This window comes from Procambarus clarkii, chromosome 53 (assembly GCF_040958095.1).
Source record: "Procambarus clarkii isolate CNS0578487 chromosome 53, FALCON_Pclarkii_2.0, whole genome shotgun sequence".
Taxonomy (NCBI): domain Eukaryota; kingdom Metazoa; phylum Arthropoda; class Malacostraca; order Decapoda; family Cambaridae; genus Procambarus; species Procambarus clarkii.
In genome coordinates, this window is record NC_091202.1 from 31772893 (window position 1) to 31785464 (window position 12572).

Below are 12572 nucleotides of genomic sequence, written 5' to 3' on the forward strand. Positions count from 1 at the left end.
AGAAATCTTTCATATGAAGAAAGATTAACAAAGCTTAAGTTGCATTCACTGGAAAGGCGAAGAGTTAGGGGTGACATGATAGAGGTTTACAAGTGGATGAATGGACATAACCGGGGGGATATTAATAGGGTATTAAAAGTATCAACACAGGACAGAACACGAAACAATGGATATAAATTGGATAAGTTTAGATTTAGGAAAGACTTGGGTAAATACTGGTTCAGTAACAGGGTTGTTGATTTGTGGAACCAATTGCCGCGTAACATTGTGGAGGTGGGGTCCCTCGATTGTTTCAAGCACGGGTTGGACAAGTATATGAGTGGGATTGGGTGGTTATAGAATAGGAGCTGCCTCGTATGGGCCAATAGGCCTTCTGCAGTTACCTTTGTTCTTATGTTCTTATGTTCTTATGTTAAATAGGGTTGGGCTTAGTATGGAGCCTTGTGGAACACCTGTTTGTATTGGGATGCCATCGGAAAACTCGCCTTGTATAAAGACTTTGGAGGTCCTGTTTGTGAGATAGGACTGTAACCATAAAAGTAATCTTCCCTGTACGCCTAAACGTACAAGCTTTGCGAGGAGGCAAGTATGAGGAATGCTATCAAAAGCTCCTTTGAGGTCTAGGTAGACAACAAGACAATATTTACTGCTTCTGAGAGAGGTGCGGCTTTCATGTTCAAGGCAGAGTATTTGATCTAGCGTGGAGCATTGCGGTCGAAATCCAGCTTGGAGTGACGGTATAATATTGTTATACTCTAGGTACCATTGGAGGCGAGTGCATGTGTACTAGCCTTTCTAGTACTAGAAATACTAGACTTTACTGAGGCATGATAGTAGGGAGATAGGTCTGTATGACGCAGGTTGGGATGGGTCTTTTCCTGGTTTAAGGAACGGAAGAATAATACTGGTCTGCCATTGTGAAGGAATATTTCCGTGAGTCCAGCATAGATTGTAATAGTTTAGAAGAGTGCTGTGTGCAGTCGGTGGAAGATATTTGATGAGTTCATATGGAATTCCATCCTCTCCAGGTGCCTTGCCAAGAGGTAGGCGGTTTAAGGCCAATCGTAGCTCGCTTAAGGTGTACATGTTGTCGACGCCGAGCATGAGCAGCGGTATGGCACGGTCAATTTCTTGTCTGAGGGAGAGTTCTTGGGCATGAAGGAAGGGTGTTGAGAGGGTAACTTTAAGGCATTCAGCGAGAACATTTGCACGCTCCTGAGGTGTTTGACAGTGAACCGTTGATCATCAGGGGGAACGAAGGGAATGTTGGGCGACCTTTAATGCTGTTAAATGTAGCCCAGACTTTTGAATGTGCCGTTGTGGGTGTGAGGCTATCACAGAATGTTGCCCATGATGCTCGTTTTGCTGATAGTATGGTTTTTTTGGCCGCTGCTGTAGCCCGCCGGAGATTGACCCAGTTCTGTAGGGAGGGTTGACGTCTTTGTTTTTGAATGGCTCGTCGGCGTAAAGCGACTGTTCGTGCACATTCCGCGTTCCACCACGGTTTAAGTGGTTTGTTGGACCTATGTCCTGAAGTTTTCTTAAGCATTTGGGTGGCTGCAGAATTTATGGCCGAGGTGATTGTGGACAGGCGCTTGTTAGGGTCTACTTCGTCTGTGGACAATATCAGGCGGACAATATCAGCCCATTTTTTCTTGTCTAGGTACTTAATGTTCCACTTGGGAAGCGTAAGCGGGTGGGTTGGTGGCTGAAAGTTAGTAAATATTATTATGAGGGGTTTGTGGTCACTACCAATATCTGGTCCAGTATGAAACTGTAGTTCATGTTGAAAGTGTGCAGAGCCAAAGCAGATGTCCAGTGAGGCTTCATAATTGGTTCTGTAGTTAAAGTAGTTTGCAAGGTAGGGCGGCAAAAGAAGATTATAGGTTAGGAATTGTCTCCAAAGAATTCTCAAAGAATTACTCATTATTGCTATCTAAGATAATTAGACGAGCCAAAACTAAATACTACGAAGATAAATTTACCCAAATAAAGAGCAACATTAAACAAACTTGGAGAACAATTTCACAAATATTGGGATCAAAGAAGTCTTTAAATAACAAACCAACTCTCCTGTCTAATAACGATGGTCAGCTTTCAGCCTCTGATTCTGCTATTGAGTTCAATAGGTTCTTCTCTTCCATTGGTTCATCCCTTGCTAATGATATTCCATCTTCCAGTACTGACATTAAGGACTATCTTACAGGGAACTATCCCCAGTCTCTGTACCTAATGCCTACTAATTCCACTGACGTCAATGAGATAATCCTTTCCCTTAAAACCAAGTCTGGTGCCCTTGAGGAGATACCAACTTTAATCTACAAAAAAGCCTCCAGATCTTTAGCCCCTGCTATTGCTTTGCTCTTCAACAAGTCACTTGAACTCCAAACCTTTCCAGATATTCTAAAAAAAGCGAGAGTAACGCCTGTCCACAAATGTGGTGATCTCACAGATGTTAACAACTACAGACCTATATCAATCCTGCCAAACTTGTCAAAAATTGTTGAAAAACTAATCTATAAGCAGCTTTACTCATATCTAGCCAAACTCAATATACTTAGCCCTTGCCAATATGGCTTCAGGCCCAAAAAAAACACTAACGATGCACTTATTAGTATGCTTAACTCGATTCATACAGCTCTTGATAAAAATGAGTTCCCTGTTGGGTTATTTGTGGACCTGCGTAAAGCTTTCGATACTGTCAACCACCAAAACCTTCTTCTTAAATTACATCATTATGGTGTCAGAGGACACTCCCTACAATACCTCAAATCCTACCTTACTGACAGGCTCCAATGTGTTTCTGTGAATAATACAATTTCTCCCACCCTACCCATCAACATTGGTGTTCCCCAGGGCAGCATACTTGGCCCTCTCCTCTTTCTCATCTACATTAATGACCTTCCAAATGCCTCCCAACACCTCAAACCAATTCTATTTGCTGACGACACAACCTTCATTTACTCCAGTCCTGATCCCCTTGCTCTAAATGCCACAGTAAATACTGAGCTAAATAAAGTCCATCTGTGGCTAACTGCCAACAAACTCACCCTTAACATTGACAAAACTTTCTATATTCTGTTTGGCAATAAATCCTCTAACCAAATAAGTCTCAAAATAAACAATACCAAAATTTGTAACAAATTAGATGGCAAATTCCTTGGCATTCTCATTGACCACAAGTTGAATTTCCAGGGACACATTCTAAACATATCAAAAAAAAGTTTCAAAAACTGTGGGCATTCTTTCTAAGATCAGATATTATGTACCTCGCCCTGCCCTGGTGACTCTCTATTACTCCCTTATCTATCCATATCTCAACTATGGTATTTGTGCTTGGGGCTCTACTACCCAAAATCACTTACGTCCTCTAATTACTCAACACAAAGCTGCTATTAGGACAATATCCAATTCTGGCCCCAGACATCACTCGGTACCCCTACTCAAATCTCTGAATATGTTAGACATTAAGTCACTGCACATTCTCTCATGTGTATTATACATATATAAAACGCTAAACTATAATGCCAATCCTGATCTCAAAAGCTTCATAGAAGGTTGTAACAGAACCCATGAGCACCACACCAGAAATAAATACAGTTTTGATATTCCTAGAGTACGACTTAATCAAACCAGAAATGCTCTACAAATCAAGGGGCCCAGAATGTGGAATGACCTTCCCAACCATGTTAAAGACTGTACCTCTCTCAACCAGTTTAAGTTAAAAACGAAGCTATACCTAATAAATTCCCTGTAACCTACCTTACCCCTCTGTTGTCAACCCATGTATGTTTTTTTTTTTTTTTTCAAATCAACGCTGTTTGAATGTAATTTTCTGTAATAATTTGTAATTGTATTTGTGCTGCTTTTTCAACAATGTTCCCCCCTCTTTTACCTCTATTTTTATTTGTACTCAACACATTTTATTCTTTTTACCCATTAGTTTTAAGCTATCTATCTATAAAGCCAACAAACTTTGTAAAATCTCTTTATGTATGTACCTTTACCTAAATAAAAATTATTATTATTATTATTATTATTATTATTATTATTATTATTATTATTAAGAAATTGATTATGTGGAACTCTGTCGAAAGCCTTTTTTTTGTCCAGATAGATGTGCGCTGACACGAGTGTGCGCTGACACCAGTGTGCGCTGGGCGAGTTAACGCCCTCAGCACACCACAGGAGGAAGGTGCTCCAGCAGCGCCCAGTTACCCCCCAAGAGGGAGGAGGACAGCAGTACTACCCCAACATTAGTGTGGCTGAGGTGAGGCAGCACTAGCGGGGCCAACATGGTGGTGTCGTCGCCTACACTCTTCGCCAGAGCCAGGGGAGGTGATCGGTACTGGAAGAGGAGAAGGATTTTCTCCTTAAGTGCAGTAAGTTCATGGGTCAATTTTGTTGTCGTATGTTTGCCGTCACCTGCAGAATTTTGCATTTTTGAGATGGCAAGTTGCTGAGGCTAATGTGTGGCTTCATATTGGTATGGGGGAGGCGGCCTAGTGTATCGTGGCCGTCATATACGGTGCCACCAGTTCCCAGTCCTTGATATAACTATACAACAACAATAGTTTAGTTGTGCCACTTTCATAACCCTTCCTCTATATGTGTGTTTAATATAAAGCAGTATTGTGTATAATTATGCAGAGGTTAGGTGTTTTGGTTCTATTTTTAATAGAACCAAACCAGGTCCTCTTCTCCAGCCATTTTACTCCTACAGGTAAGCCCAGGCTGTCTACTCTTGTTTTATAAATTTGTTCCTTTCCATCTTTCAATTGCTTCCTCTTGGAGGTTTTTAGCTGCAAGAAAATTTTGCAATAATTGTGAATTGCTATCTAATTCAGATTTTTTTTTCTTTCTATGAGAATATAAGACATCAGATTAACTAAATACAAATCTTTGGTAAGTATATACAAAGTTATGTAATTAATAATAATAATAATAATAATTTTTTATTTAGGCAAAGGTACATACATAGAGATTTTACAAAGTTTGTTGGCTTTATAGATAAGAGCTAGTACATACAATGCCTAAAGCCACTATTACGCAAAGCGTTTCGGGCAGGAAATGCATATTGCTGAAGATTTGTGACCATGCAATTTTTGGGGGTAAAATTCAAATATCAAAATGCGAATTTTTAGATTTGTTTATGTGAGCATGATTTGATTGATGTGAGCAAATTTCTGAATTTTGTAACTAGCTCATCAAGATTGTAACTTGCTTAGCTAAATGAATTGTGGGGTTCAGTCTCTGAGCCCATTATGTGCCTCTAACCCTTTCCACTACTGCCACAAGATGGGTATGGGGTGCATAATAAATGAACTAAACTAACTTGATGTGAGCCCTCGGGTTTCATTTAATTTTCATGAAATTTTCAGAATACAAAAATCAGCAAGGTTTACAAAATTATTAGAAAACTTTTTGATAAATGTTTTTTTATCAAGATAGAATTTTGGTAGTAAAAATAAACACCAGATTCATTATTTTTTCTTATTGGGAAACACAATTTTATTTCCTTTAACAATTGTGTAGTTTTTTCTGATCTTTACTCATTTTTAAGGTATATTTTAAAGACAAATCATGACTGGTTTTTTAGCCGAATATATAAAATATACAGTACAGTATTAACATATGTACGACGGGTACTAAAAATTATTAGGTACATGGATAGGAGATTGGAGTGGTGTTTGATTTCATAAGGCAATTGGAAATAGTCGACCTGTATATATTTTTATATATTCCCAGTTTGGTGCCTTCTTTTAATCAATACTACTACTGTATATGTATGAATTATTGTACTGAAGTAAAAAAGTTTATTTTGGCCACATCACAGTACTGTATCAATCTTTTAAAGTTATTATTTAAACTTTCAGCATTTCTTCGGCCGCAAAAAGAACTGCTATACAGTTGCTGTTAGATATGTCAGCCGAGCTTTACGCTATGGAGTTAGAGGACGTAAACTGAAGAAATATGACAACAAACAGGTACGTTGAAGCATTTACCATTGTTTGATTTTATATGAAGTAGAAGAGGTAAAGAATCTCTAGTTAGAAAATATGTAACTATGACTTTTTAGTGCATTCCAATAAAAAAATTGTCTTAAATATTTATAGATTTTTTTATATACAGCTATGTTTATTTTTGTTAAATTCTATGCTTTTGATATTGGCTAGCCAGTGTGTGTGTATGTGCTCTTGTTTCAGAGCAATGAAGTTTTGTACCCCCCCTGGGCCTTGCTTCTTGACCTTAATCTACCACTGTGACTGATTTCTCACCTAATAGTTTTGTCATATTTATACAGTATTGGACTTTTACCTCCTACCCATCCTGGGGTTCAGGGATGGTAAATCATGCCTCACAGGTTTAATAGTACTGTACAGTATTCTATGACCAGGCAAAATAAATTGGGTAAGAGTGAGAAGGGTGGGCAGTCTTCATGTTCTTGGACTTGTTGGAAAGCCTTTGACAGTATCCCATAAGAGGCTGGCACAAAAGTTGGAAAAGCAGGCAAGAATAACGGGTAAGGTGCTCAGTGGATAAGAGTATCTAAGAAATGGGAAACTGTGAGTTGCTGGAAGAGGGTAGACATCAAAATGGCAAGATGTCACGAGTGGCATCCCACAGAATTTAACAAAAGTGAATTTTCGTATATTTCTCTGGCAGCTTTGTTTTGTTAGTTTAAATCTATGACCTCTTGTTCTTGAAGTTCCCGGTCTCGGGAATTCTTCCCTATCAATTTTATCGATTCCTGTTACTATTTTGAACGTAGTGATCATATCGCCTCTTTTTCTTCTATCTTCTAGTTTTTGCATATTTAATGCCTCTAACCTCTCCTCATAGCTCTTGTCCTTCAGTTCTGGGAGCCACTTAGTGGCATGTCGTTGCACCTTTTCCAGTTTGTTGATGTGCTTCTCAAGATATGGGCACCATACAACCACTGCATATTCCAGCTTTGGTCTAAAAAGTCGTGAACAATTTCTTTTTCTCCATCCATGTATTTAAAGGCAATTCTGAGGTTAGAAAGTGTAGCATAGGCTCCTCGCACAATGTTCTTAGTGTGGTCCTCAGGTGACAGTTTTCTATCTAGAACCACCCCTAGATCCCTTTCTTTGTCAGAATTCTTTAAAGATGTGAGAAATCTTTAAAGAATTCTGACAAAGAATGGGATCTAGGGGTGGTTGGGTGGATGAGAGGAATCCCCCCATTATTCCACCTCATTTAAATGTTTTGCCTCGACGAGGTTCAGTTTCGGCTTCTTTTGAAAGATCTCGTCTTAACGACCATACTTTCCTTACCTCGTCACCTTGTAATTTTCTAGCATTTCTTAGTACTTCTTCCATCTGTTTGGCACTGTTCAGGGTGATCCTCAAAGGTCGATCTTTCCCTTTTATGTACTTGCCAATCCTCCTGTAGTCGCAGACATTCTCGATGGTAGTAAGACCTTCCACAAAGCCAACAATTTTATCTACTACTTTCTCTTCTTCTACAGCTCTTTCGGACCTAGGTGTTATCTCCTTTTCTTTGCAACAAAAATTATCAGAGACTTCGATCTACTGTTTTGCACCAATTTAGGATTTGATGCCAGTTTCTTTGACTTCCAGCCTAATGTTTCTTTTATCCTGGTTGCTGCAGTGTTTGGCTTCCTTTACTGCTTCTTCTATTTTTTCCTTCTCCTTGGCCACTTGTGCATAGGCGAGTTGCATATCTTTCTTGCACAGTTCTATTCCCTGTGTAACTTCCTCCATCTGTACTGACAAAAGCTGTTTTTCTTGTTGAATTTCCTTACCTAACCTGTTAGTCATTTATGTTTAAATTTGCTTTTAACTTCTTCCAAAGCTAGTTTTGAGTTTATTTTCCATGGCTTTGCAATTTGTTTCCAATTGATTCTTGTCCTTGCACAAGTCTTTCACTAACCCCTCAAGACCTGAAACTTTGCTACTTAAGTGCTCATTACTTTCTTTAAATTTGCTTATTATTTCTACAGGATAGTTCACTATAATATCTAATTTTGCCAATTTGTTGTGTACACTGCTTATATCAATGCTTTCTTCATTAAAACCCTCCAAATCTAGCTCTGTTTTTTCCTTCTTGCTGGTGGCCATCTTGAATGTTGTCGTCTGCTCTGTGATTATTAGGGCAACTTTTTCTCGTCCAATTTTTTACATTACATGGCACATTCGTGTTTTCTCATCTATTTTTCCAAAGCACTACACCCTTGTTCCTTGGGACACCACTCACTATCAAGCTGTACTACAATAGTTAGGAATTGTGAAATATCCTGGAGCTCTGATGCAGGTGCTGACACTAGGGGTGTCACCTTTTGAATGTGTGTGTAATTACAATTAGTGGTGCACATGCGCAAGTCGTGCAAATGATGTTATAAATATTAAAATGGCCCTTGGCAGAAAAAAATGTTCCCCAACCCTGGTATAGAGCAAGGAACTTAGGCAGGTTGAGGTTAACCTCTATGGAGCAACCTTTTGGTTCCCAACACTTAATTGGAGCAATCTTTTTTTTATGTTCCACCAAAGTGACTTTGATACTGCTGGGAACTGATCTTGTATTTATATACTGTACTGGGATGTAATATATATGTACTGTATATTAATTATTTTATCTTGAACATCAGCTATGGGACACACGGCTTACTGCGGGGTGCCTCGAGCTGGGCACCAACTACACCAACATGAAGGTAGTTATGGATGATGTAGGTGTTGCGCTTGACAGAAAGGTTCTGCAGAACATGGCAATATGGGAGCCACGTTCATTTAGGGTAGGTCCTTTACCTGTATGTACTGTAGTTTAACTGACAAATACAATAAAAAATTATTCATTACAGAAAAATAGTTTTCTGCATTGTATAATGAGTGTATAATCATGTTTTCTGTAATGCATAATGAATATAACAGTAATTATAACACTTTCCATTCTGGTGACTCATTTTAGCATCTATAGTAAACGTTTTTAGAGATAAACATTCCGATGATTAAAAATCTTTCAATTGCTATTCATAAACATTTCTATTTTCAGTGTTGTAGTGCATACTCGATTATAAATCCTTTATGCACCTATTCTTTAGAGAATTCATCTGTGAACATTTTGACATCAAATGTATAGTTATAACCCAAAAATATCATAGAAAACATAAAATGATTGTAAACATTGTAAGCATCACTGACGGGGGAAGTGGGCTGGAACCTACCGAGCCTGCTTTGTTTATGGTCAAGAACATGCAGAGGCAAAAAATCGTTTATAAATCTAATATGGTTTTTCCATTTATTATCATTTGCAAACATTTTGACAATTTATAGTTATAACCCAATAAATAACTTGGAAAACTTTAAATGCTTGTAAGCATTTTTCACATCGGTAATCAGCCATTAAGTGGTCAAGGGAGGCCAGAATGTTGACGGTTGGGAATGCAGAGAGAGGCTGGAAAGTGTTAATATTAAGCAAATTGTGTATTTTGCGTAGTGATACTTAAACCATTTTCATTCTAACGTAGAGTTTAATCAGCGTAGGAGTCAAAATTTCATTCCGTACAAATTAATAGCCATGATATCTAAATGAAGACTGAAAATTTAATCATGCAACAGTACTAGATAGTAGTAAGAGTGCCTTGTCATTTGTCCTCCTCGGACAAATTAGTTTGTTTATAATACAGTACATGGTATGAATTAATAGAGCTGGGGTCCCAGTACAGTCAGGTTCGTTCTCGAGTCCATTGGGAATTCCAGGTTCGAATCCCGAGTAGGACAGAAATGGTTGACTGCATTTCCTGTCGCCTAATGCATCTGTTCACCTAACAGTAAATGTGTACCCAGAAATTAGTCGGCTTGTTTTGGGGTTGCATCCTGGAGGTCAGTAATTTGACATGGGGGGACCTCGGTACAAGCCTAACGTGTGTGTACATTGGCTGCCTGTCTCCCAACATAATGAATTATTTACTATTATAATAATAATTTATTATTATTTATTAATAATAATAATAATACTGTAATATTACAGTACCATATACTGGTGACTTTTCAGATGCATTTGGGGGTCACAAATTGGTAGAATTTATAAAATGAGTGTCGAGCTATATAAATTTGGGTTGAAGCCTAGGCAGCGTCGCATTTACCTCAAAGAATTCTGGTGATAGAGAGGCAAAATTAGGGGTAGGGTGTAGCCCTGTTTTTTGGTTTAAGGGCCAGTTTATTCCTAGAGTAACCTAATTGGGAAAGATTTTCATGGGAAAATGGCAGTTGGTTATTGTTATCAGTTAAAACTGTCATGCAACCAATATTTATTATAAATATTTCTTTATGACTACCAGCCATGCATCTTATTTTTTTTAACCATTGTTAAATTAATGTCCCACAGGCTCTAGCATCACTAACGAAGGCCAAAGAAGAAGAAATGGGCCTCAATTCTCTCTCCGGTCCATCACTCTCTGGCGTTGTTACTCGTGGAATGCTGTAGAAGCTTAACTACTACACTATAAAAGGCATTCTCCCAGATTTTCAGAAGCCATTGAAGTATTATTGAATTAGAAACAGGTTTTGCACTTAATTTCGTTATATTTTGCATATATTTTGATAAATTCCAGTCCATATATTTTGAATTATGTTTTGCAATTTAATTATTTTTGTTGCAAAATTAATACAATTGTTGCAACAAATGGAGTATCACTTACAAATTATTATTGTCACTGTTTTGCACTGTTCAGTTTAATACCAGAAATGGGTTTTGATTCATGGCATGTAAATACTATAGCTTGTACATAAGTTAATTACAGTAATTGTATTGTGATCATAATGTGCTTTGTAAGGTACAGCCTTTGAGTTGAAAGTTTGATCAGTTAATATACCGCATTTAAATATAGATTTTAGCATGGTGTCAAGTATCATTGGAAAATGATACTTGATACTTGTATGACTTTGAAATAAAATTTATCTCACATTACCCAAATTTCCTTAATTAATAAGGTGCTTTTTTGTTGTTGTAAATTATGCACTTTTAAGCACCAATGATAGATCCTTCCCCTAATCAAAAATTTACATTAAATTGTTTAATAATAATAATTCCATGTTCTGATCTTGCTTACTCTCAATACCTGTAAAGCAATGTTCTTTTATGCCCAATTTCAAATTATTTCACAAGCCCCTTTTTATGTCTTGTTCCTTTATTCAGACACTCACAGATGGTTCAGGAATCTTTTGTACCTCGTGTAAATTATAAAAGGCATGAGACTTTAAGCTGTTTTTCCCCCCCCATATGATAACTTGATAAGACTTTTTGATTACATTTGTAAATATAACCAGGTTAAACTATATTTGTTCTTGAACAACTGAATATCACCAATGACATGTTTTCTCAAGGGGAATTTTATTTTATTTGTGGATAAGTTTCTAATGTTCAGATGATAATAAATATGTTTAGCACTGATTCCATAGTGTGTTGCAATATATGGTTCATGGTAATGTCACTATAATGAACACTACACTATATCAAAGCTCAAGATAGTCTAGGATGAAAAGATTCAGATTTTGCCGTACGAGTTAACAGAAATATTGAATAAAAATTTTCAGATTTGTAATATAAAACCACAAATTTTGTGTGGCAACACTTAAAGATAACCTAAACTTATCCAGAGACATTTGATATTGGTTAGGAAATTCTAGAAATATACAGTATAAGGAATTGTTTGACTTTTCCTGGTAAATAAAATAACCCATTGTGATACAGCATTAATAATACAGAATTTGTAATTTTATCTGAATGCCATGTGTCTACATTTACTCAAGATTTAACCATCAAAAGCTTAATAAGTTATGATACTTAACTGGTTTCAAGGAACACCTATAAATAGTACCTGGATGTGATGTAAACAGTTCTATTGCATTGTAATTTTGTTGAATTGTGTAGGATTTTTTTTATATTTCTATAGTTGCTAATGAAATTATGTACATAGAAACAATGAGTATATGAAATTATAGTTGCACAATGTTTTGTTTAATTATCCACTCGATGTAAAAGTATACACATGCAGTAGATGACCCCACTTGGTGAGTGGCTCCTCAAGATGAGGCTCTGGCTCTTCTCTTCAAGCTGCTGTAACTTAACACAAAACTGGATTGCATGTGTGCCAGCTATACATGACCTGTACATTCCCCGATGTTTCTTCATCTGGTAGTTAATCTTGCCCAGTGGCTGTGGCCCCTAGCGGGGAAATGTGCTGCTTTGATGGAGGGGGTGGGACGGGTAAAATTTACCCGAGGGCCACTAATACTAGTGGCCTTGACAAGGATAGGAAGCTGGCAGTTTGTCAGTGGTTCCCCCTGATCTTTTCTATCTGTATTTTAAAACCCAGCAGAGTTTTGGCGTTTACGGCTTCAGCAGGTTTACAACCCTATGGGTGACAAGGCATTGTTTTCTATCCTACATTGGGGCTTGTTGAGCTTGAACCCGTTGCTCCTTGTTCGTGTTCCATCTAATCTTTTGAAAAAAGTGTCGGGATCTACATTGTCCAAATTTAGTTTTTTGACTATTTCTGAGATCTGCCCTGTCATGCCTGGTCTGCAGTG

At 37.6% G+C, this 12572-nt stretch overlaps 1 protein-coding gene across 1 annotated transcript; it reads left to right on the forward strand.

Annotated features, from left to right (window-relative positions):
* Positions 1-4162: 4162 nt before the first annotated feature.
* Positions 4163-11992, forward strand: mRpL20 (mitochondrial ribosomal protein L20). Its single transcript, XM_045756636.2, has 4 exons — positions 4163-4382; positions 5877-5987; positions 8633-8776; positions 10369-11992. The coding sequence occupies exons 1-4, from the start codon at positions 4296-4298 to the stop codon at positions 10465-10467; spliced, it is 441 nt and encodes a 146-aa protein (XP_045612592.1). The 5' UTR covers positions 4163-4295; the 3' UTR covers positions 10468-11992.
* The last annotated feature ends 580 nt before the right edge of the window (positions 11993-12572 follow it).

Excerpts from the sequence above, each read along its gene's own strand:
- mRpL20 (XM_045756636.2), top strand. The coding sequence starts at position 4,296 with ATGGTGGTGTCGTCGCCTACACTCTTCGCCAGAGCCAGGGGAGGTGAT. Across the intron at positions 4,383-5,876 it reads GGATTTTCTCCTTAAGTGCA|CATTTCTTCGGCCGCAAAAA; the intron begins GTAAGTTCATGG and ends TTAAACTTTCAG. Across the intron at positions 8,777-10,368 it reads GGGAGCCACGTTCATTTAGG|GCTCTAGCATCACTAACGAA; the intron begins GTAGGTCCTTTA and ends AATGTCCCACAG.